The 25,981-nt window shown below is 50.2% G+C and overlaps 1 protein-coding gene across 5 annotated transcripts in view; it reads left to right on the forward strand.

Annotated features, from left to right (window-relative positions):
- The window catches only part of RAI2 (retinoic acid induced 2), a 400,131-nt gene extending 383,821 nt beyond the window's left edge, over positions 1-16,310 (forward strand). For 4 of the 5 annotated variants that reach the window (XM_089904742.1, XM_022562689.2, XM_022562688.2 and 1 more), the window contains one exon: positions 13,992-16,310. In XM_089904742.1, the coding sequence (XP_089760868.1) occupies positions 14,016-15,596 (1,581 nt within the window). In that variant the 5' untranslated portion in view covers positions 13,992-14,015 and the 3' untranslated portion in view covers positions 15,597-16,310. The remainder of the gene's footprint in view (positions 1-13,991) is intronic. The other variant, XM_089904743.1, reaches the window with a different exon arrangement.
- The last annotated feature ends 9,671 nt before the right edge of the window (positions 16,311-25,981 follow it).

Below are 25,981 nucleotides of genomic sequence, written 5' to 3' on the forward strand. Positions count from 1 at the left end.
TTCACATTCTTGGAAAGCTCTGTCCCTTCCTCGCATCAGAGCAACCATTCCCTGGGGATTCACAGCTCAGTTTGTGGGGGAAAAAGAAAAGGGAACAAACCAATTCAAACCAAGGTGGTACAGATGTGCTGGGGCTGCTGAGAAAGTGGACGAGAAAATGAATGTGAAATGCCTAGCAGGGCACCCGGCACATAATAAGCAAATGCTTAGTAAATAGCTTATTATTCTCATCTTGTGAGTGTGAGTGTGTGAGTGTGTGTGTGTGTGTGTGTGTGTGTGTGTGTGTGTGTGAGAGAGAGGGGGGGGTGAGGGGAGAGCTAGCTAAGTCCCGCAAATTAATCTACTCACTCTTTTCCTCCCTATCTAATGGTCTCATGACTGAATCATGACCTTCTGTTCAGCAGGGCCTGTGGAAACATCAAAATTGTGTTGGTTGAGTCAGCAATCCTTTGGCGCATGGGTTCATTGCCGAAGGGCAACTTTTAACCCCCTTTGGAGGAGCCAGACACGCCTCTCATGTTCACAGCACCCTGTCTCTCCCTCAGGCCCTCCCCAGGCCCGGGCCCCAGGCTCCACACCTTTCCTCTGGTGCCTTTCCTCCTGCTTCTGGACCGCCTGCCCCGCTCATTCCACCATCTCCTCTACTGAAATCCTGCCCCGTGGCAAGACCCGGTTCACATTGCCACTTCTGGGAGTAAAGGTTGAATGACTGGAACTCAGGGGTGGAGCAGGTGAGGACAAAGGAGGATTAGCATGGATCCTGGTTTGGGGACCACCTTGAGTGTTAGAGGGACGACAGGCGGACTCATTCGAATCAGCCTGCCCACCGTGGGGTGTATGCATGTGTGTGTGTGAACACACGTTCCAGAACTCTTCCCTGAAAGAAAATAAGAAATAACACCTATAATCTTCATCGTCGACTAGCCAGATGTTACACTGCAGCTTTTCCTCCCCATACAGCACCCTTGCATTGTTTATGCTATATTAGCTGCAACCACGATACTTGCCTTAAGATAAATATAGTGCATTTCTAGAATTTCCAAAGACTCACCAACCCAAAGATTCTGCAGAGTGTCTTGTTCTGTTCTTGAGAGAGCTTGTCTCCGGGCAGAGGGGTGCTTCTGACAAAACAGAATTCCAGAAAGAAGGCTCCCTGTTGAAAAGACGAGCACTCTCCGCCCCCTTCCTGCATTGTCTGTGTACTTCTCAGGTCGAGGTTACTATTATTATTATTTTTAGGCGGTATGCAGCTGTTGAAGTGAAGTGGCATTTGTTTATTTATTGTTTTTTGGGCCCTGAGTTGGAACACAAGATCACTAGAAGAGAAACTCCCTCTATGACTCATCCCAGGAACATCTTGCATTCCAGCCAGCACAAATATGATTAAAAGAACCTTCTTGAGGGCCCAAATTATATTCTAGCAAAGGAGCACGTTAGCCAAGCTGAGCATCTCTGGAACATTTTGCTTTTGGAAAGGGAGCTGTCTCTGGCCTCGTCATGTGCCTGACTCTTTATGAGATCTCAAGGCACACTTCTAGCAGATCCCTCTGTGGCTTGGAGATTGTTACCATAACAGAGTGTCTTCTTCACAGGGCTCATAGAAAGTGCCAGCAGTTGGGGAAACACCTGGTCATGGTGGCCTGAGCTGGTGACATTTGAGTCGTCACATAATAAGCACTAGAACTTTCCAGGGCATGGCTGGTGTAGCAGACATGGTTGACATCCTGTCCCCATGCCCTCTCAGAGTGACCCCTGTACTCCAAAGGCTGCTCACTGGAAATACCTGTGGTTTCCCTCAGGCTTTTTTTTCTTAGTCTCAGGAGTGCCCTAGGCCCGCGTGCTGGGCTGGCTGGAAGTGCCAAGGAATTAACACATCGTCCAGGAGCAGCCCTTGACGTCTGATGGTTGGGGGTTGGTGAAAAAATGCCCCACCTCCCAGGCAGGTGTTCTCCACTGTCTCCCAGCGTTACCTGTGCAGCTGAGCCCCAGTTGCCCGTGGTGGTAACTAACTTGATAAGTTGGCTTCTTTCCTTTCCAAGTCTCACTGCTTCACTTCTCTGCTGGTGTTTTCTAGATCTTCTGCCAAAGAAACTTCTTGCAGTCAAGCCAGTCTGTGGAGGAGCCCAAACTAAGATAAGGAGCCAGTTGGGATCATCAAAACCCAACAGCTTTCCCCCCCCCTCCCCCGCTTACCGTGTCTGCCACAGTTGGTGGTCGTTAGGCTTCCACCGTGGCTGTGACATTGCAGTAGCATGTGTGCATGGGGGTGCAGTCCTTTGAGGCCCCTAACCTCTGCAGAGAAACCTGGTGAGACAGAGACCAGAGCTGGAGGAGGTAGCCAGTTCAGTAACAGAGCCCTGTGAAGACAGTTCCGGATATTGCTAAAACCTCTGGACCTGGGAGCCACATACTCATGTGGTTCCTGGTATGTGAACAGCAAGTGTTTGTTGATTGAGTCTAGGAAGGAATGAAGAATTGACTCGCATTCGCTTCCTCTGTAAGCTCTGAAGGCTTAAAGGTTGAGGCCATGTCCCATCCCCTTTTTGCATGTCAAGTGCCTTTTAATGGAGCCAGCAAACTTGGTCGTAGTTGTAGGCTCTCGTCTCTGTGGAGGGATTTCAAGATAAGTAAGATTTCTCCCTTTGGTTGGTATCTGAAATTGCTCAGTTAGGATTTCATTTCTTCGTCCATAGCATTATCACTGACTGAATTCAGTTTATTATACCAATAAAGGAAACATAATTGTTGAACCTATTAGTCATAGACCTCATTGAGAATGAGTTTATCAGCTCCATTCTGGAACACCCAATTCTGATAGAGGAAACCCAATTCTGACTGCCCAAGGAGGGGCTGAGAGGTAAGCAAAGACAAAGATCAGGCACCAAAAGAAGACTAGTCTATGTTGTTTTCTACGACTGACAAGTCAAGTCATAAGTGAATGTGCTTGGTGGTTTTAAAAGCATGGGAGAAGCTTTCCCCGAATTCGGATCACCTTTCTCGTGTACCTCTAGTGCTGGTGAACAATTTCCTATTTTCCCTCATTCTGCTGGGAAGCTCCACTCCCGCCTCTCCCTCCACCACGCTGCACAGCAACCAAGTGGTTGTAGCTCAACAGCGATCCCTTTTGGGCAGCTGAATAAAGGTCATTCAGCGCTTTTCTCACCGCTTTCCTCAGTTTCTGGGTTTTCTCTCTTCCAGCTGAGCAACCTTCTTTCCTTTAACTCTTGCCCAGTTATCTCAGAAAATTCTTCTGCTTTCTCTCTCCCTCTTGTCCTTACCCAATTGCTCTCCTCTTCCACCCCTCCCTTGTTTTTGAGAAAATGCCCCTAATCTTGCAGCTAGGCAGGAGAGGAGAGAGCTATTCAGGCCCTTCTGTCACGGAGAAAGAAAACTGTAGGATCTGAAGTGAAATGACGCATCACAGCCAATCAGCTATAACTTTGGAACTTTACAAATGCTCATGGGTCCATATTCCAGATACAAAAGGCTCTGGCCACCTCTTCTTTCTCCCCCAGCCTCCCAGCCTGAATGAGAAGTAGATTTTTGTATTTATTGAATTGTTTTCCCATTGTCTTTCATTTCCTGTAGGGCAACAGTGTTGTTTTCTATTTTCACCGCAAATGTTCAATATTTCAGCTATGCTGGGGGTTAAGTGAGTTTTTGTGGAAACCTCGCCATCAGATGTAATATTAATTCTGTGGTAAATGCCTTCCCAGTTCCTAGCAGCTGATTTTAAAACGAACCTCTGAACAAACAGGGTTTCAACTCAGAAACTGAATGTACAAACCCATTGGGAGCGTTTGTGATGCTACTTAAGACGCTGAGAGGAAATATAGGCAGTGGATCTGATAATGACGACAGTGATGCTAGTGACAAGGTGACAGTAATGATGGTGATGCTGTGATGGCTGTGACAGTGAGACTGATGACGAAGCTGAAGACGGTGACAGTGGTGATGACGATGGTGACAGTGGTGGTGACGATGATGTCAGCCATGTTATTTTCAACATTATCACCAACTTTTTTTTTTTTTTTTGGCTGCGCTGGGTCTTCGTTGCTGCACGCAGGCTTTCTCTAGTTGCGGTGAGCGGGCTTCTCATTGCGGTGGCTTCTCTTGTTGCGGAGCACGGGCTCTAGATGTGCGGGCTCAGTAGTTGTGGCTCACGGGCTCTAGAGCACAGGCTCGGTAGTTGTGGCGCACAGGCTCAGTTGCTCCGCGGCCTGTGGGATCTTCCCGGCCCAGGGCTCGAACCCGTGTCCCCTGCATCGGCAGGTGGATTCTTAACCACTGCGCCACCAGGGAAGCCCTAGCCATGTTTTATTGGGAACTTTCTAAGTGCCAGGCCCTGTGCCAGCTACTTTACACTGATGATTTCCTTTCATCCTTACAACAGTCCAGCTCTTCCCCCCACCCCAGGTCTTTTTTAACCTCCATTTTGCACAGAGGGAAACTGAGGCTTAGAACTAACTTGCCCAAGGTCACACAGGTAGCAAAGTTAGGCAGAGCTGAAATTTGAACCTAGGCCTGTCTGAGTTCGAAGCTTGTACTTCTGACCCCTCTCGGGAGTGGCGGGCAGGGGGCAGTGCCCAGGTGAGGCTGGCACAGTTTTCATGCCGAGGGTTGGTGAGCGGCTCATGTGCATTAGGATAAAGGGAAAATCTGAACTCCAGTCCTTTGCACCTCGCAGATCTGCACCCCTTCCTTCCAGTGACCCCTCGGAGGGTCTATTTCTGGCACACTAGTCTCTGGAAAATGTCCTGCTAATGACACGGGATTATAAACAGTCCTTTTCCCAGAACAAAAATTTAACCTTTGTATCTCAATCTAATTAGAAGTATTTTCTCTTCCAGGAGCAGGTTTTTTTCCCTCTTTGTTCCTTATTTAAGAGGTTTCTTTATTGCCAGAAAAATCTCCAAACACCATAGCTTTTTAAGATGATAGACCCTGGCCAGAGATCTTGAACATGACCTGTGCTCCTGCACGAGATGGCCACTCCGGCACCAGCACCTGAGGGTGTTCGGGTGCTGTGTGTCCAGCTTAAGGCTCTGGGACCTTGGCCGAGTGCAGGGGTGGACACTCCTGGGCTCTCACAGCCCACATCCAGGTGGGTGTCCCCTGCCACCACCAGCAGTTCTTTATGATTTTCTCTGGTGATTCTGATCTGTGTCTCTCCCCTTCCCCTGGGCTCACCAAGACTTGAGGAGGGTGCTTCTTTCCTCTTAGTTTCAGGGGCAACCCTCCGTGAACAGTAAGCATTTCTCCTCTACCTTTGAGGGGTCCTCGCACTGACATCTCTTCCCATTGCTGTCTAGGGACTGGCATCCTTTTAGAGACTTACTCCTTTACCTCTGCAAGAACTGTGCACCTTGAGGGAGCCCTGTTAGAAGCAGATCGCCCTGGGAGAGTATCGGTTGGTGAATCCTTGGGGAATTGAGCTGAGAGAGAAGGCAATGAGCCTGTGGAGAAAACAGCATCAGGGTGGAGGGCTAGGAGATGCACGCCTGGCACGCAGTGAAGGCACTCAGGTAGTTTTTGAAAGAATACATACATGACTGGACGTGAACCTAGTTCTCTATTCCGGCCCCGCACCCAGGCCTGCAGCCCGAGGGCCGCCATAGGTCCTCTGTGGGCAGGCTGGAGGTACTTGGGAGTCTAAAATGAGATCGGAAATGCAAAGACATCTGACAGTCTCCTCCTGGGCCCGAAAGGAACCAGGGCAACTGCGTGGCACCCTCCACAGCCAGACCCCCAGATCCCTCCCGTGCTCTGGTGGAATCCTACCACGTCGTAGGGACGTTTGGCACATCGTGGGTTCCCGACAGCGCTGTGATGTCTTCACCCCACAGACCCTGCCCTGCTCTGGAAGTCGAGTCCCAAGAGAGATAAACCATGCTCTGACTGAAGCCGAAGGGTCTTCTTACCTTCTCCCCTCCTTTTGGCCTTCTCTTCTCCCCTGGCCTGGTTTAAAGATGAACCAGAACTCCCAAAAGAGCCTGCCTCCTTTCTCTAACCTTTCCCTCTTCACCATTCCTGGTCCCTCCCTCCAAGCTGCTCCCCTCACCCACGCTGTGGGCTTTGGAGTTGGGAGGATAGGGAATGGCGTCTTCTCGGTGGGGGGGGGGGGTCATGGGCGTGGCCCAGAAAGACCCGCCCCCATTCTGCCCTTCCCCCACCCCCTTGTGCCCTTTCCCTCTTCCATGCAAGTCTCTTGAATTCCCACACGTCCCCATCCCTCAGGACCCGCAGCAATTCCTAGAAGGCCGGGTTTGACTCCTTCCCGCAGACACCACTCACTCGTGGGAGGCCTGAGTTAACTTTCCACCCCACCATGAGAGGGGGGCAGTACCCCACGTTACAGAAGAGGAAACTGAGTCCCAGGGACACAAAATGACTTTACCCCAGTCACAAAGAGCTCGTGTGTGTGTGTGTGTGTGTGTGTGTGTGTGTGTGTGTGTGTCTTGAATCTCATCTTTTACTTCTATTTCAATTTCTTATCTATTAGATACCATGCACTCGAGGGTTTATTTCATCTTTTTTATCAAGCTCCTCACCCATCAAACTCTATTTGACAGTCTGATGGTTGAATCAGACCATCCCACATACTTTGGTGTTGGACTCTGGTTAAGGGATACAGACGTAGCAGGGGACCCCTTTGACTCAAGTGAAATTTGAACCCAAGGCAATGGCTGAGGGACTGTGCTTTTGAAGGAGCACAGGTCTGAGAGTCTTGCACGCTACAACCTCTGAGCCTCACTCAACCAGTGAACCTCAGCTTCCTGCTCTGCAGAATGTGAGGGGTGGCCTGGGCCAGTGACCCCAAGACTCGTTCAGGCAGGGGGGGACCCTTGGAAGTCTCGCTGGGCCTTGGAAGCTCTGTCTCTCCTGCCGAGTTCCACCTTTTTCATGCTTGCACTCCTATCAGAAACAAAAGAAAGAATTGAACACCCCCTCAGCACATACACATTGTTAAATTATATATGTCTTCCTGTATTTATTTATTACATATGCCATAAAATAGAAAAATGGGAATAAAAAGGATGAGATGGTAAAATGGACATAAATAAGTTTTATGACGACTTTACCCTGCTCCCCGGGAAGGCCTGGGAGTGCCCTGGTGTCAGTGGCCAGTTTACTGTGCTCAGGCTCGCTGCTTCCTCCTGCCCGACTGTCTCACAGCTCCCATCTTTCACCAATATCACATCACATCAGAGCTAAGATTTGCACTCAGTCCTCTCTGGCAGAACTCCCCACAGCCGCTGCCCACCTTCACGAAGGTGAGACTCAGTCACGAGCTGCATGGCCACCACCGTTTTAATAAATGAAGTAACGTGTTGGGGACTCGTTCCCAAAGCTAGCTTGGGTTGTCCTAGTCCTTTCGGAGGGCCGTGGAGATCTCCTCGTGTAAAAGGCAATCGGCTGTAAGCCAGGTGACTATTTTGTGTACTCGCCGTATTGTAGCCAATTTGGGAATCCATTCATGTGATAATTATGTTCACAGCTTCAGTAGAAACGCCCTGTGCTGATGTCTGAAGCTCAGAAAATTTAATCACTGGGGCAAGTAATTGACAATCATTACACCCTATGGGGAGAGCAAAACCATTTTTTACCCAGTTGGAATTACTTCTTAGATATTTAGTGCATATCAGGTCCTGAATGGTGAAACCATATCTACGTTGTATTAAAGGATGCGAGTTATGCTTTGCTCATTTCACTCATAGTAAGCGGCTGGTGATTTTTATACACCATTAGGTTGATCATTGAGGCTGTAGTTTTAAGTGCTGGATCGAAAGCAAGAAATAGATTTAGAATAAGGTGCAGTTGGGAGGGGGAGGATACTTACGGAGGTCTCTGGGAAGTCAGCCTTGCAAGAGGAGTGACACCTCACTTTTTCCCGGGGGCGGGGGCACATGGGAAGACTCTGTGACGGCCAGGGTGGAAGTTGAGGGAATTCCGGACTTGATGGCTTTAGTCTTTTCTGTGAAGTAAGAAGCAAGATCAGCCACTAAGAAGAAGGTTGGCTGACCAGGTGCCTTGTTCTCTGGCCTTTGGATTAAGGCCATTCTGACTGCACAGTAGAGTCACCTGGGGTATTTTTCAAAACCCCAATGCCCCGGCTGTACCCCAGACCAATTTATTCAGAGTCTTGGTGGTGGGACCCAGGCATCAGTATTTTTTAAAGCTTCCGGGTGATTCTAACGTGTAGCCAAGTTGAGGACCAGAGCTAAGCCAGCACCTGTCAGATGTGAACGTGCACACAGATCATCCCGGGAGCTTGTCGAGATGCAGGTGCTGATTCAGGTGGTCTGGGGTGGGGCCCGAGACTCTGCATTTTTAGCAGGCTCTCAGGTAATGCTGCTGCTCCAAGGACATCGACGATCCAATTCTGACCTGAAAAAAATGATGGCTGCCTACAGGCTCCATAAAAACCAAAGCTGTTGATATTTTACAGTTGGAAAACACATAGTATCGGGATATATTTTTGGAAAATGAATGTCTTTTTTTAAATAAGTTTATTTATTTTTATTTATTTATTTTTGGCTGCATTGGGTCTTCATTGCTGCGCGTGGGCTTTCTCCAGTTGCGGCGAGCGGGGGCTGCTCTTTGTTGCGGTGCGCGGGCTTCTCATTGCGGTGGCTTCTCTCGTTGCGGAGCTCGGGCTCTAGGCACACGGGCTTCAGTAGTTATGGCTCGTGGGCTCAGGAGTTGTGGCTCGCGGGCTCTAGAGCACAGGCTCAGTAGTTGTGGAGCATGGTCTCTAGGCACGAGGGCTCAGTAGTTATGGCTCACGGACTCAGTTGTGGCTCACGGGCTCAGTAGTTATGGCTCACAGGCTCAGTAGTTGTGGCGCACGGGCTTAGTTGCCCCGCGGCATGTGGGGTCTTCCCGGACCAGGGCTCGAACGCGTGTCTCCTGCGTTGGCAGGCGGACTCGTAACCACTGCGCCACCAGGGAAGTCCTGAAAATGAATGTCTTAAAGGAAGAAATTTATCTTGATAAAATATCTAGGTGAGGCTGACTTCAGGGGAAGAGGAGGGCAGGTCACATCTGCAGGCTGTTTGGGCTGAAGGGGGTGTCCCCAGGATCGGGACCAGGGGACTCCAGAATGGCCCGCCCTAGATCATCCGGGTCCTGGAGGTGGAATCTGCCCAGATCACTAAGACTGCTTCCCCTGAGGCTGAGCTCACTTCCACGTGACCTCACTCCAGTGATCCCAGGGTCCTCACAGGGCTCCCAGGCAGCCAGTGGCCCCTGGCTTGCGTTACCACGAGGTGACCCTGCCCACCAGACCTAGGAACCCAGTCCTCAAGCATTTCCTCAGGGGCGCTTGGCGCTGCAGACCAGGGGCCTTGTGGTCGTCTTGATAGTTGTTTCTGTGGTGAAAATGCTCTCAATTCACGGTACAAAATCAAGCCCCTCTCTAGAAGGTGATTTAGGGCTCCTGGCATGCCCACAGGGCTTTTGTCCAAATTCCCAACTCAGAAATCAAGCTCTGCGTGAGGCGGTCTCGGGGATCCTGTCCCGGGTTAGAGTGGGGTTCACAGTCACATTCTGAACTTCCTTCAGTTGGAGTCGGTGCAGGCTCCTCAGGGGGTCCCCTTGGGATCATTTAGGATGTAGCTGAGGGTATTAGGGTGTGTGTGTGTGTGTGTGTGTGTGTGTGTGTGTGTGTGTGTGTAGAGAGAGAGAGAGGGAGAAAGAGATTAGGTGTTAAATGCCCACAACAGGGAAATAGATGGACTCTACGACCTAGAGAATAGTCTAAATTATCTGAGTGGTCAACTGTTTTCACTTTTGAAATTAAGCTATAAATGAATCCTTGTCAAAAAAAAGTCAATCTGTATGGAAGCCTGTAAGGTAAATTGAGTCCTTTGTTCGATGCTCTGGAGGCAGGAGGCCTGAGAGGCAGGCCCGGCTTGCAGGGCACCCACTGGGGTGCAGATGTGGGGCGGGTCACTGACCTACTGCCTGGGAGTTGGACCCCAGGTTGGCTTCTTCACGAATGTAACTCCTTATCAGGAAAACGGCACACGTGTCGCTTTGCTTTGGTTTTCTCTGTGTGTGTGTGTCAGAGAAACACGGGACCCTGGGATGAATCCATTCACAGGTCACCGTGTCAGACTCTTCACTGTCCACAAAGTGCTTTCGCATCTACTGTCTCGTCATTGGAGTCTCCCCCTGGCTGGTGAAGGTGGGTGACTGCCATGTTCCCCTCCGTGGCACCTGTGGGCCTGACCCTCTGCTCTCTCCACAACAAGAGCAGGGTGACCTCTGTGATAACTGGCCTCTGGCGAGTTTTATTCAGCCTTTCTGGGTCACAGTTTCCTCATCTGTAAAAAAGATCGGGAAGAGGACAGAGATGTAAGCTTTAATGTCCCTGCCAGTCTTGATATGCCATGATTCTATAAATGTGACAAGACGCTGGTTATGAGAATGCCAGGCTGCGAAAGGCCTAGATACTCATTCATGCCCTCCTTTCTGAAAGGATTCACCAGCTACGGTCATAAAGATGAGCAGGTGAGAAAGTTGTTTCTCATACTGGCAATGCCAGTATGAGGGGGAGGTTCAGGACTTGCCAAGGTAAGTTGGGGTCCTGTGGGAGCTCAGTGGGGTTGGGGGAGATCTCAGAGGATGAGAGTCCAGCGTCTGACAGGTGAGCAGGAGTTGGCTGGGTGAAGGTCAAGGCCCGAGAGGGCTCCAAGCTGAGGGGCAGATCCTGGGGACATCGTGCCTCTGGTATCCTTAGATCTTCGTGATAGTTAGACGAGGGGTTCAGGTGGCAATTTTGTGACCCCACAGGTCTCTGAGCCCAATTACTGCCCCAGACAGTCCTTCCTCACCTCCCCAGCTGCTCTGTGCCCTGAGGCTTCTCCGCAGGGTCTCCATCTGGGGGGGGGGGCACGTAGGCAACTGGCCACGGGCCAAGAGAGCGAGGGTCTCCAGCACCCACGGATCCAGATCGCCCACTTCCCCTCCCTTTACGCCCCGCCCCATACCCCCAGGGGTAATGGGTGCAGGCCGAATGGATGGCCGATCTCATTTAAATCCATTTAATATTTTGAAAAACCCAAACAAAAGGCTCCCTACCACCTCTGAAGAAATGGCACCCCCTCAGCATGAGCATTACGTGGTGGTTTCTGTGACACGACCTCTCCAGTTGGCACCCGGCTTCTGGCTTGTCCTCAGGGACACAGACTTGCGCCGTGAGCCCTCATCTCAGGAGCTGGTTGTTTTCCTCAGGGCATCCCTGGGGCTTCCAGCACTGGCTCCTACAACAGTGACAGCCACTCCGGCCCCCCAGCTGCTGACCCAGAGTCGGGAGGCGTGCTGTCAGGGTGAATGAGGGGAGGAGGAGTGGGGCGGAAGAGGGGAAGAGCCCCCTGGGAGGCGGGAGGGTGCTTGACGAAGGCAGTGTAGTCCTGGGCCCCGCGTGGTACGCGACTCGGAGCGGGTGCTCAGTCCCCGGTGGGGAGCGGTGTGCATCGTCTCAGCAGGCCTCTAGGTGAGCGACTGCGGCTGCTCCCCGGGCCTCCTTGGCTCAGTCATCAGGCAGGTGCAAAGCTGTCACGTGGGAGGAGGCAGGGGTGGTAGCCCCGCCCTTGGCCCCCCGAGATGCCGCACACCGCCACCTGCATCCTGGCCGGTCCCGCATCGCATCTGGCCCCGGCCCTGTCCCCAGAGGCTTGAGGCCCCGGCAAGGGGCCTGATGGCGAGAGTTTAAAGGCACTGAGCGCCCCCTGTGGGCGGCACCCTCACCTCTGGCAGGACGGCCTCCTCGTACTCTTGAGCGGGAAGGTTCTAGAGGCTTAGCAGTCCTAGGGCCAGGGCCAGGCCGGGAGAGGAGTGAGGCTGCGCGGGGAGAGGTGAGAGCCGCCGCCGGAGCCGAAGGTATGTGCCAGGAGCCGGTCGGGGAGGCGCCGAGAAGGTGTAGCCTGTTAAGAGAAAGCAGCCTCACAGCCCGGTAGTCCCAAGGCCGCGGGAAACACGGGACGTGGCTTCTCCTGGCGGCCTGCCTCACGGGCCGGACGGGTGGCCGCGGTGCCTCCTCTGACCGCTGCTGTCCTTGTCCGCTCCAGCCCCGCCCAAGCTTCCCTTCAGCCTTCTGCCACCCCGCCCTGAGCTCTGGCCACTGTGAGGGACAGGGCGGCCCTTCTGGAGGAGGCCCTGGGTGCTCAGGGCCTTCGAAGGGCTGTCTGTGAGTGGCCGACAGAGCTCTGTCCTGCCGAGGCTGATGCCCCTCCTGGCTTCACGCTGACGCCTTCTCATGCTAGCCAGTCTCTGTCCGATCAACGGCATGCACCCCCGGTAGACTCTAATCCCCATGAAAGCAGGAGCATCTCCAAGATCATGACAGCATCTCCAGCCCCCAGCAAAGCATTGGGCAGGCAGTAGGCGTTCAGCAAATTGATTGGTTGGATGGATGAATGAATGCATGGAAGAATGAATGAATGGTGTATTGGAGGCATGGCATTTTCTGGGCTGAATCAGGGAGCACTCCTCTCAGGAAAAACCAGGCCCTTCAGCTGGGGCAAGCCCCCTCAGGCTCCCTGGGGACAGGCTTCCTCAGAGGCTCTGCAGTGTGCCCTGCCGAGGGCATCACTCACCGTTCCTTCTCCATAAAGTTCTTTGCACAGCATCCTTCCCCTTGTCCTCCCCTCCTCCTGCTTCAGAGAAACTCCGTGTTCTGTGCATGTGATACGTTGTGATTGTCTGGAAATATCACAAAGTTGTTCATTTCTTAAAGCTGCCTTCCTGTAGTGAGGCCTCGTTTGTTCACTTCTAATCCCATGGTGTGCTGGGCCACCTCTCTTGTTTTGGAGGTTGTGTTGGTAATTTCGGGGTGAGGAGAGAAGGACAAGTTGACCCCAGGACGAAAGTCTAGACCGCTCAGACAGGTGAGGTCAAGAATCGGAGTTGCCCAAGGCCTGCCCAGCAAGACTGAGGATTATTGAATTATTATTGAGCCCAACCAGACTCCAGGGCTGCACAGATCCCCGAGTTAGACATGGTGCCTGCCTTCTCCATGGTAACAAGGCTAAATATGGACGCGTTTCCATGGAGAGCCATATCGCAGCTGCAGCCCTGCTTCCTCCAGGAAGCACCAGCGCTGGGCTTCTTTGGCTTCTCAGGAGGTGGCCAGTGGTGCCGCGGACATCAAGAAAGTATATCTCACCTCTGAGGATGTTTGTTTCCAACAAGGGTTCCGTTTCCCCGGCCCTAGATTCGTCAGCATCTGTTCCTCTTGACAGCTAGAAGTTAGGAGAGAGAGGTCACAGGTCAGACAGACGGAATGGGGACAGTGACGCTGGACCCAATGAGCATTCGTGCAAGTTATCCTGTCTTCACTCCTCGGAGTGGCTTTTCCTATTACTGGAGGAAAGGGGGTGTCACTGGTTGGAGGGAGACAATTATAATGAGCCTCGTATAAATACACTGCTGTTCCTCTCATCAAGCCTCTTTTGGAAGAATTATTGCTGCTACAAAGAGTTTTTTAAATGCTTTCCATAACTGGGATGGCCCCCTTCCAATTCCATACAATATTCTAACGTAACAGGGTTCTATTTTTTTTCTTAAAGGAAAGTAAGTCTTTGCTGCATATTTGAATTTGAACAAGTCCAATCCCCGCATATCTTAACTGTCCGATAGAACAATGTGGAATGAAACTTTGTGTTTGTCGCAGGCTAAGCACGTAAGCTGAGTGAGTATTCGGCTTCACAATACTCTGTTTAACCGCACTTGGCTATTTCGTCCTTACATCATCTGTGTTTATAGTTTAATCGTCTGTTAAATTGGGGCTGTCCACGCACAGCTGATCGTATGGGTGTGTTCGTATATGTTAGGAAATATCTGTAACATGTATGTATACACAGAGAGATGGGTGTGCTCCCCGGTTAACTAAGATGTGGAAACTTTTAAAAGATGTAGAGAGAGCTCTCAAGGCAATTATAAATAGTCTCGGAAGGAAGATTCATATGGTGTGTTCCGTGTTGCAGGCCGAGTGGCATCAGAGCTGAGTGATGGACGATCTGCAGTCCCAGAACCTCTCCATGGACGTGACCGACTCCTCCCCTGCCTTGGCCAATAACAGACTGGAGAACGGCATGGCCCAGCTGATCACCACTGAGGCCTGGAACATCAACTCCACTGACCTGGTAAAGAAGGCCCTGGTGACCGTGCCGGCCCCGTCCATTCTGAACCCCCCGGCTGAGTCCCAGAGCGGCATGGCTCTGAAGGTAGCGGCCACCGTGCTTCAGCCCCTGTGCCTCGGGGAGAGCCCGGTGGTGATGCCCATTCACATGCAGGTGGAGGGCAGCCCCGTGCCTGAGCTCAACCCTAACGGCAACGCCACTTACGTCATGACCACACAGGGCCCCGTGCAGCTGCCGGTGGTGCTGGAGCAGCACGTCTTCCAGCACCTCAACTCCCCTCTGGTCCTGCCACAGGAGGCCCCGTGCTCCTCCAGCGCCATCCACAGCAACCTCTTCCAGGGAGCCGAGGACCCCGAGGCCCAGCCCCAGCTCCTGGACCTCAGGATCCCCAGCCAGCCGCAGGAGCCCACGTTGCCCTTCGAAGCCGTGCTCCAGAATTTGTTTCCTTCGCAGGGCGCTCTCGGCCCTCCACCCTGTCAGCCTCCGCCGGGATACGCCCCTGTGCCCCCCCAGCCGTTTAACTCCCCCTTGTCCCCCCTGGTCCCGCCAGCCACCCTCTTGGTTCCCTACCCTGTGATCGTCCCCTTGCCTGTGCCGGTCCCCATTCCCATCCCCATCCCAGTGCCTCAGAGTTCTGAATCCAAGTTCAGCCCCAGCTTCCGAAAGCCGCCATCTTCCTTCGGCCTACACCCGTTTAAAGGCACCCAGACCCCTCTCCAGAAGGAGGAACTGAAGCCCTTCGACCTCCTCCCGCCGAGGGAGTACTTCCAGCTCGGCCGCCACACCGTCATCAAGATGGGGAGTGAGAACGAGGCCCTGGATCTCTCCATGAAGTCGGTGCCCTGGCTCAAGGCTGGCGAAGTCAGTCCCCCGATGTGCCAGGAAGATGCAGCCCTAGACCTGTCACTGGCAGCCCACCGGAAATCTGAGCCCCCCCCTGAGACATTGTATGACAGCAGCGGGTCAGCGGACAGCCCAGGTCACACTGTGATGGAGAAACTTCCCAGTGGCACGGAAGTGCCCTTTGCCCCCACCACGCCCCACGAGGCCTCAGCCGTGATGGATAGTCACATGGGCAGCAGCGTTGCTGCCGAGCCGCCCAGCCAGCCCAGCGGTGAGGTCAAGGCTGAAAATAACATTGAGATTGTGAGCGAGTCCCAGGCGGCCAAGGTGATCGTCTCTGTGGAAGACACTGTGCCTACCATCTTCTGTGGCAAGCTCAAAGGCCTCTCGGGGGTGTCCACCAAAAACTTCTCCTTCAAAAGAGAAGACTCCATGCTTCAGGGCTATGACATCAACAGCCCAGGAGAAGAGTCCATGGGAAACGCGGAGCCCCTTAGGAAACCCGTCAAAAACCGGAGCATAAAGTTAAAGAAAGTGAACTCCCAGGAAATACACATGCTCCCAATCAAAAAACAACGGCTGGCCACCTTTTTTCCAAGGAAGTAAATAACGGCTTTTTAAAATTTTTATGATTATAATATGGGGAAAGGTGCATTGGTTTTATAAAAAGGCATTTAAAACAAATTATCTTTGTTAATTATTTTGGGGAGTAGCTGGGAAGTGGGAAGGCAAATTGGCTCTAAGCAAGTTTCATTTTCTTTTTTAATTTTTGACTTTTCACAAATGAGTAAATAAGAGCAACCTATTTTTCAAGCAGATTGCACATTTTTTTGCAGCTTTAATGGAATATTGGGTGAATCAGAGGGGTAAAAAAGCTATTTTCATTGCCACAAAGTGCTTTGATGATGTAATACCTAATAAAGGGTAGGATGAATATTTCACAATAAATGTTTGTTTGCACTAACTGGTTGCAGTATTCTATCATTTATAAAATCTGCATTCCTGAACTGGCAGGGTTTGGCCAAAACTGTCGCTTGTGAAGCACTGCAAGCTATCCGTGTTTAGAGACCGAAGCTCTTCGGGCATGTTGGGCAAAGAAGAACCATATTGGCCTATGTCCTCAGAAAAGGAGGATTAGGGGCAGGACAGGAATAAAGATGCAGATGTAGAGAATGGACTTGAGGACACGGGGAGGGGGAAGGGTAAGCTGGGACGAAATGAGAGAGTGGCATGGACATATATATACACGACCAAATGTAAAATAGCTAGCTAGTGGGAAGCAGCCGCATAGCACAGGGAGATCACCTCGGCGCTTTGTGTCCGTCCACCTAGAGGGGTGGGACAGGGAGGGTGGGAGGGAGGCGCAAAAGGGAGGGGATATGGCGATGTATGTATATGTATAGCTGATTCACTTTGTTATATACAGCAGCAACTAACACACCATTGTAAAGCAATTATACTCCAATAAAGATGTTTAAAAAAAAAAAGAAAAGGAGGATTAGGAATATGTATGACCTTGAGCAAGTCATTTCCCCTTCTGGCCCCTTTCTTCATTTGTAGAAATGTGGCAAAGGCAGGGGGTGGGGAGGTGAGTTTCAAGTACCCAATCCCCCCTCTAATGTTCACAGAGACCCTGGATGTGCAGAATTCTGTCTGAAACCTTCCATAGACTAAAACAGACAAATGTCTCTAAAGGGAAATTTACCTGCTTCTTTTCCTCCCTCCTCCCAAAATTTAGCTGAAAGGACTTTCTCTTCAAGGGTAGTAGGAGCACTGTTCTGAATGACTAATAGTCTTGCAAGTCAAAAGTATTACCGAAGGCCACTCAGAACAAGAGGACAGTCCAGTGGATTACGAGGTGTCTCACGCAAGTTCCCGGCCCTGGGTAGAGATGTTTGGGAGTGGGGTCGAGGAGGGAAGAGAAAGCCATTCCTTAATTAGTTTATCTCAGTGATTCCCAACTGGGGGTGATCATGCCCTCCAGGGAACATCTGACAATGCCTGGAGACGCTTTTGGTTGCCATGGCTTGGGGATGGGGGGGGTGCTCCTGGCACCTGGTGGGCAGAGACCGGGATGCTGCTAAGCATCCCACAGTGCACAGGGCAGCCCCCGGGGCAGAGAGTGTTCCAATCCCCATGTCCACAGCACTGAGGCTGAGAACCCGCCGTTAAACCGTCTCTCGATGGACAGAAGCGCTGCACCTGGAAGGAGAGAACAGCACGAAGCCATCCATACCGACGAGGAACCGTGAGTGTACGTTTAAAATAGACCTGCTAGGCGGTACAGCACACTTGGGTCTGAAATTGTGCTGGTGAGAGACTCATTGCAGCATGCCTGCTTTTAAAGTTTAGCCTCTTTCTTTCACTTCTTGCAATTAGTATGTATCCAGCTGTTACCGTGAACACGAACAGGAGGGAAAGCAGTTGCGAGTCTGTTCTTTTATTACCAGGCCCTCCGTGTATAGGGTTACAGTTTTAGCTGGTCCTGTACCATACCCCTATAATGGATTTTCTTTTTCCTGCTCTCTGCCTGTGTTGTTAAAATTTCTCTTTCAGAGTGTGACATGATGAGAAATAACCAAATAGTTGTTTCTCGTGAGGCTGACTAGTCCCATTCTCTTACACCAGCCAGACTCCATCCTTTAAGCTTCTGCATGGAGCCATCTTTTCCAGTTTTACTCCCATTGTGGGTTTCTGGCCATGCTTCCTGAGCATGGCGTGCGTATTCCAGTTTCGTATACAACCAACACAGATGTGCCTAGGCACTAGCATTTCCCATTCACCTGCTGTCCTTTTCTCACCATGTTTGTGGTAGTTTCGGTTGCCCCTGCAGTGCTAGGTGGCCTTTCTGCACCAGCCAGCAGGGCCCCTGTCTTCACAATGTACTGGGAAGAGCTGCGCTTATCTGTCTTTGAGGGAACAGAATTCTCAATTTGCCCTTTAGAAGCAAGTGTTTAAAGCTGACTGAGTGACATCTAGGTGGAAAGGAAGGCATCTGTAACCTGTAATCACGTTATAAACATGAGGCTGCGAATTCCTCTTTGTTGTATCTGGAGATGCCCTTTTCTCTTCAGATGTCAGCTCTGGTTGGGTGAGAAAAGCTGGCTCCACCGCCAACCGTGGGTGTTGAGCCAGCGTGGGCCATCCCCCAGCCCTGGAACAGGCCTCTGCTCCCATCCCAGCCGTGCCCATCCATGGGCCTTGCCAGTCATTACTGGGGTCTTTGGAGAGAGGCCTTTGTGGTGGGGATTGGCTGTCGAGTTGGGAGACTTGCTCAATGAGATCTGTGAACCCTAGACACAAGAGTGTTGTGTTGGGACCAGGGTTGTGCTACAGGGGCAGTGACACCCTCTGCCTGCCCCCCTCTCAGCCTTTGGTGGAAACCAGAATCTACTTCGCTAGGGAATGAAGAGAAGGGCGAAGGGCCTGCTGTTGCACCGGAGTGAGCCTAGGGTTCATCCCTGGTGGCTCAATTCCACTCTCCCTTCCTAGTCAGAAGTTTGCAGCCTTCCACACAAACCTTAAGTAAGAACCATCATCCTGGACCCATGCTTCCTGGTCTGAGACATGTGATTCCCACAGGGTGCATAGAGGAGGCCACTGGCAAACTCAGGCCCCATCACGGTTCTTCTTGATTCGGCCAGCTATGGTCACTCTTAGTGCCCCACGCCTCACAACCATCTCCAGCTAACCTACTTTCAGGTTTCAGCCATGCAGGATTTCCATCAGGGTTTTTCTTATGACTTAATTTCCCATCTCTTCTCAAAAAAATGTTTTGGCCAACTAGCCTAAAGAACAGCTTTTCAGAGTCTTTCAGGAAATGTGATTAGTCCCCAGGAATGTTGACATTTGCTCAGACTTGTCAAGATGGCTTCAGTTGGCTTCAGTTCAGAAATGAAAAAAAATTGGAACAAGTTACTAACATTCATATTTGGGGGTAGTGATCCTCCTGGTAAAGTAAAAACTAGTTGATCTAGAGGGAAAAAAAAGAAAGATTTAAAGAGGGTACAGTTACTATCCTTAACCAAGGAAGTCCTTGACAGTGAGTAGAGAATTCGAAAGTGAGGTCAAACATTTGTTTAGATTCAAAGGCCAAACTCTCACACTTTAAGCATGAAGACAATATGTCTGCAATGGTAAAAACTCCCAACTCCAAGAAGAAGGAAGGGAGGAAGAAGGTTGCCGATTACTGAGAGAGTATGTCAATTTAGTCATTATCTTTTTAAATAGCCTAATTAATAAAGCAGGAAAGGATTTAGATTTCATTTTACAAGTGAGAAAATTGAGGCTCAGAAGAGCCTCCTGCCTCAGTTGTTAAGCATCACCGACTGAAAACTATGTACTTTGCAATGATTCTTAAATATTGGGTTTGAAGCCCCATGAACCCACAGGAATTTGGATCCTTTGGGGGCAAAAACCAGTATGAATTAATGAAGAGTCTGAATTACAGATTTTTTTTTCAATTATTTTCAAGACCATTCCAGTTAACTGGAACGCCCAGAGCACTTGGCACAATGGTAAAGGGGAGATTTCAAGCTGAAGGGTGCGGATGCCAAGCCTCTAAAGGCCACACTCAAAAGCTGCTAAGCTGAAAACTTTAACAGCGGGGAGGGGTGGGGTGGGGTGGGGGAAGCGTTAGAGGTCATTCTGGCCGACTTTACTCCTCATTAAATAGAAAAGGCAATTTTCCAGAACAGCCCACTACCTACCACCAGGTCAAATAACTGACCTCCCACGTCAGTGAAACAAAATAGGGTGTATTTGAGGTCTTCAGGGTGCCGTTTTAATAAATTGAGATTTTATTTTAATTACCATATTGGGTATTTGATAGTAAGTAGTATGTATGAGCACTTGAAAGAACTAGTTCCAAAATATTGCAAATAATCCATCTGCAACTGTTATTAGGCCAGGGGATTTTGCAGCAAAGTGAGATTTTAGCTGTGCTCTGCCAAAATTATGAACAAGCTCAAGTTAAAGGGGATGAACTGTTGAGGTTTACTATGTTAATGCAACTTGTAGGTTATTTTCCATCCAACTGTATTCTGTATAGACACTCAAAAGCATAGGCTCGTGCTGCTGGTAACGATGGTAGAGGCCACCTGGATCCTGTCCTCCCTCTGCGAAATCATTTTTTAAAATCTAAGGTTTGATAACCCAGTCAATTGGTAAGAATGCGATGAGCCCCTTTACATTGATAGTACCATGCTCTCAGTCCCAAATGGTGTCAGGAATTCAGTTTTATTTCTAACTCTTCAAATAAGGAACTTGAAGAGTTTCTTCAATGCAGAAATTTTCATTAGGACACATTTCAAGCCATATTAAGAAGCACCACAACGAACAGACCAAATTCTTTGCAAGCAGGGACTGAAGCTTATGTATCTCAAGGTTTCTCCACCTCGGCACTTTTGGCATCTGAGATTGGATGGTTCTCTGTCGTGAGGCTGTCCTGCGGGATGTTTACAGCACCTCTGGTCTCTAGCCACGAGCTACCCATATCACCCCTCCCACTGCCCCAACTGTGACAACACCAACGTCTGCAGACATTGGCACAAGTACCCTGGGGGCAAAGTCACCCCTGGTTGAGAACCACTCTACTTTATTTCTAGGATCTGTCTAACACCTGGCCCACAGCAGGAGCTCAAAAATTCTTTGAAGAATGAATTTAATCAGGAGACAAGCAGAAAGAGAGATCTGTAGCTCTGATCTCTGGGGCCCCGTTCATATTTTCTGGTTTACTACCTCAGGGCTGATCTGACCAGGAAACTGTTATTGGGAACTTCCATTCATCCATCCAAAGGGCCATCACTCATCCAGCATGTAACACGGTCCTCTAGAAGCTTCTCCCTAGTCAACGGGGTTCAGCAAGACTACTCCCTGTCACAAAAAGGGCAGGCACTCACCCAGCCGGTTCTGAAGGGATGCCTCATTACTTTACCAACACCGTGAAACTGCAAGGACTCCGTGATGGCTGTTCCTCAGTCTTGTTTCCAAGGGCAGCATAACCCAGGAATTATTTACAAACATTGCCAGGAAGCTGGGTGTGTTTTTTTCCCCTTAGGTTTTACCTAAATCCTTCTTGCTGTGATCCAGCCAGTTTTTTGTTTGTCCTTAATGGAAACAAAGGCCAAATCTCCTCCTTTGAGTAGTTTCCTATTTAAACACCAGATCTTTTCTCAGCGTCCTTCCCTTGAACTCAGAAGTCCCATTTCCTCTCACACTCCCTGAGCTCCAACTTTATACTCCTTTTGTCATCTTGGTTGCTCTTTCCCCAATTTCTCCATCTACTTTGTAGAGTCAGAACTCCAAGTAGGTGGTGAAAACGTTCTAAAATTGATTGTGGTGATGATTGCACAGCTCTGTGAACATGCTAAAAAAACAGAACAAAACATTGAATTGTACACTTTTAATGCTTGAATTGTATGGCATGTGAATTCTATCTCAATAAAGCTGTTATCTTTTTTAAAATAGTAAAAGAACCCCAGATAGAAATTTGGGAAGTGCCTGTGGGTCACAGCAGAGCCTCCTAGAACTGAATGGTTACTGCCCATCTTTGATCAGTTATATGCCTGTAATGCATCCTCACTTCCCTTTGGGTCCCACCCAGCTGACTTTCCCAGGTTTTGCCTTACAGTCAGAACTTTGCTTGGAACGTCATCCACCATGTCTCATTTCTTGAAATCTGGAATCCCTTCCTCCACGTGGTCCGCCTGGAGCAGGCCTTCCCAGTCCTTTAGTTTGGTCCTCACCATTTCTCTACCAGGGTTCAAACTATATTTGGCCACAGACCTCTTACTTCAGAGGAAATCACATGTAGAAGACCTGTATATTAAAAAATCACAGAGCAGCAGCTGTGCTGGTCTGGGGTCCCACCTGACTGGCCCTGGCCCTGCAGGGCCTGCCCACATGGCTGAGGAAAGCTGCTACGCGATGGCGGAGCCGGCGTGCCCTAGTGCGGCAGCTTTCTCCATCCCCCTCAGCACCTGCTCCATCGGGACTCGAGATACATCCTGTGATCACGGGGTGAGTTTTTGTTTTGCAAGGACAGCACCTGGATCCTTGGATACTTGACTGTTTCTCTGGTCTGGAACCCAGCTCCCCTTCCAGGGCAGGGACCAGGTTCCCAACCATCATTCCCTGCCCTGGAAGGGGAGCTGGGTTCCAGACCAGAGAAACAGTCAAGTATCCAAGGATCCAGGTGCTGTCCTTGCAAAACAAAAACTCACCCCGTGATCACAGGATGTCGGCAGGTGTCAGCCCCCAAGGTGGCCACACACTGGAGACAACCAAAATGCCCTCAGGAATTCAGTCTTCCTTGAGGCAAGGCCAGCACTTGGAGTTAACGGTTTTTTGATAACAAGTGATTTTTTTTTTATGCAGCTTTATGATTGCAAGTACTGCACGAATGCAAACCAGCTAACAAGGTCTTGCCTGGCAGAAGTCCTTGGGGGGATCGTCTTAACACAGGGATAACATTATTTGTAAAGAGGGTATCAACTCTCTGTAAGTGAATGGTGCTCCTAAGGTACTTGAGAGTGGGTGCGAGCTGTCTGTTTTCTTTGTGTGGCTGGGGAATGCCACTAGCAGGCAGTGGGTGAGCCAGATAATGAAGGGCTAATTCTTTAAGCTCTGAGACTTTTTATTGCAACTGTTTTCAGTGGGAATCTTTTCAAAATGCATCAAGTATCTGTCAGAGGAAGGCCTTCCTTGACTCAGTCATTGTTCTGCCCTTGGTGCCTGGCCTGGGCTGGAAGGCCACGATGCCCTCCAGGGAAGGGAGACTGTTTGTCTCCAACAGCGTTGGCCCCCCTGTCCCCAGTGCCCGCTCCACACTGGTGCCTCTCTTCTTTTTCATTAAAAAAAAAAAAAATCTCTTCCAATTGTGTCCCTTCTCAGCATCCAGGACAGCAGGGCATGCCTGGACAACTGCTGCTGGACAACTGGCTCTCATCCACAAGCTGACCCACAGCATGAAACGGTCCCCACTCTCCAGGCAAGTGTCTCCTCACCGCCCTGCAAGGCCTGGCCCCAGTGCCACCTCTGGGAACATCTTCCCCAGCTCCTTTCTTCGCATGCTTCTCTGAGACCCACTGCAGGGGACTGACACTGCTGGGGAAGGCCTCTCCCGCCTTACCTAGCGAGTCTCCGGCCCTCAGGCCGCAAGCTCCCTGAGACAGGCTCTTGACATGGAAATGATCGCTGGGTCCTCAGCTTCTGGCCCACAGTGCAGAGTAGCTGGGAAAGCCTCCACAATTGCTTTTTGAAGTGAAACACAGAGTGCCTTCTTTACTTTCTTATTTATCACTTGATGGCTCTACTGGCCCCTGCCCTGGGCTTGGCCACTGTCAGGCCCTTCTACTTTGGGCCTGTTCTGGATCTTGGTCAAGGACAGTCAGTGCAAGCACCAGACAGACAGGACACTGTGTTTTAGACACTCCACTTACAGCCCACCTGTCCTGTTTGTTTACTCTTTAGACCCTTCCCTTGTTGCCACCATGGAGGTTAAAATCCAGTAGAGCCCACTTGAGACATTGCAAATTTCTAAATTAATAAAGTTTTAATTAGTGTTTTACTGAAGCTCCTTCTTTCTCCCCTTCCTTCCCTCCTTCCTCCTTCCCTCTCTCTCTTTTCTTCTTTCCTTCTTTCCTCCCTCCTTCCCTCTCTCTCTCTTTTCTTTCTTTCTCCTTCCCTCTCTCTCTCTTTTTCTTTCTTTCTCCTTCCCTCTCTCTCTCTTTTTCTTTCTTTCTCCTTCCCTCTCTTTCTTTATTTCCCTTTTTAAAATAACGCTCAGAAGTGCTGCTTCTGTTGAATTTTACAAGTGACAGTAATTACCCAGGGACCCCTAGTTGCCTCTCAGGTCTCATCTTCCTGACCCTTCAGAGGTATGGGATGCTCTTACCCCTCTCTCCCTCCTTAGCTTTCCAGGCACATCTCTCTCTGCATCCTCTTGCCTCTCTGATTGTCTCTTCCTTTGGCCTCTCCTCGTCTTTCTCTTTCTCCCTCCATCGCAGGCTCTGTCCCGGGCCCACAGCTCTCATTCCCGTGCTCTCCTACGGGGACCTCATCCGCTCCCCTAGTCATTTCCAACATCTTTATTGTGTTTATTCCTCCCTATCTCTAGTCTAGCCCTGACTTCTCCCTCCTTCTACCCCTTTCTCATCCTCTCTCCCTCTCTCTCTCTCTCTCTCGCTCTCGCTCTCGCTCTCGCTCTCGCTCTCCAGATTCAAATACCCAAGGTCCAACCCACCATCTTCACAGGGTGGTCCTAGAGGTACCTCAGACTCATCACCCCTAAAACTTACCTCAGCTTCTGTCTTTCCTGCCCCGGCCCAGATCCCAGCGCGTCGCCTGTGCTCTGCTGCCGCCCCCTTCCTGGTGCCCAAGTGGGAAACACGGCAGCATCCTCCATGGCTGCTCTTTCGCTTTACCTCCCACATGCCCTGTTGTGCTGACTTTGCCTCCTTGATACTCCTCAGGTCCATCATTCCTTTCCTCTACACTTCCTGTCCTTGACTCAACCCACATGATCCTCTGCCCAGATGAAATTTAGGCAAAGGCCATTTTGAAATGGCCTCCGAACTGGGTGGGCCTTTGCCTCCATTTTTAGCCCCCCCAAAATCTCCTATACCTTCACCAGAATAGTTTTGGTAAAAAACAATTCTCACCATATCATTCTGCTGCCTAAAAGCGTTTGCTGTTAGATGCACCCTCATACCCCGCAGAGGCCTCCCGCGCCAGGCCTCCTGAGAGCAGGCCCCAGACCACCTACCTCTGTGGCTGGAGCTCCCCGCGTGCCCCCTCCCCCATGTATAAGCTCCAAGAACACAGGGGGTTGACAGTTCCCAGCACAAGCCTCTGTAGTTCTACTCTTGAGTGGCCTGACACTCCCTCCCCACCTTCTTACTCTGTCTAATCGTTCAAGATTTAGCTCCAAACAACACCTCCTCCCGAAAACTTTCCAGGGCTTAAGCTCCAGCTCCCCGCAGCACCGTGTACGTGCTTGCATCGTCTTGTCCACCTCGTTCCACTGAAAGCATGTCTCTGTCCACCCCGCTACACCATAAACTCCTCTAGGGCCAAGGTCAAGTACCCTGTATCTCACATGCCTAGCACAGAGCTTGGCATTTAGGGGGCCCTCAATAAATGTGTGTGGACTGAACTGAACCCACAGGGATAGCACAAGTATGCCCTTCTGAACTAGCATGTGGAAATCCAGGCATACAACATAGAAATATCTGGAATCTGTAATTCACTTTGCAAGAAAAAGATGTACTGATAGATTCTTTTAAATCATCTGGTTCACTATGCTTCAAAACAAGGTGGCTTCTTCAAACGTGCTTTCTACACTCTTCTAGAAATATATTTAGAACATAAAGCGAGCCATCGTCAAAATCTCATCAGTGGTGTAGAAAGAAAATGTTTTGGCATTCACCTCCTCAGAGTCTATGTATTTACGTATAAGTTACAGGCAGGGACTACAAATGCATAGATTATAAAATAGGTGCAAAAATAAAAATTTTGAGAGAATGAAACACATATAAGGAGGTTCAATATTTTCTTTCTGTGCCCCAGTTCATCATCTTATGTACCCCCCTGGGTTACAATATAATGAGGATATTCTAAATCTTTCAACTGAATGAGTGAAGCTTTAAATCCAGGCATCACTCTGTCTTGAAATGTGGAAAATACCCAAGCACAAGATGTTTCTGTATCAGCACCAGGAACAGTTTGTGTCACTACATCTAAGCGACAGGGTGGCTGAGGACCCTGGGCAGAAGTTAGGAGTACCAGCTTTAGAGCTATGGAGTCGGGATTCAGTTCCCACCTCCACTGTCTCCTAGCTGTGTGACCTTGGGCAAGTCACTTAATCTCTCTGCGCCCATTTCCCAGTCTGTCAAATGGGAGTAATATAATATCTGCAAGCACCCAAGTTAGCGCTTCCGGGGCACCAAGGACAGAGCGCCCAGTGAGTTCCTGTTATACTTGTTTACGGA

The sequence above is a fragment of the Delphinapterus leucas genome, chromosome X, assembly GCF_059928025.1.
Source record: "Delphinapterus leucas isolate spDelLeu-1000000601 "Yukka" chromosome X, BTC_Dleu_Yukka2, whole genome shotgun sequence".
NCBI classification, from domain to species: domain Eukaryota; kingdom Metazoa; phylum Chordata; class Mammalia; order Artiodactyla; family Monodontidae; genus Delphinapterus; species Delphinapterus leucas.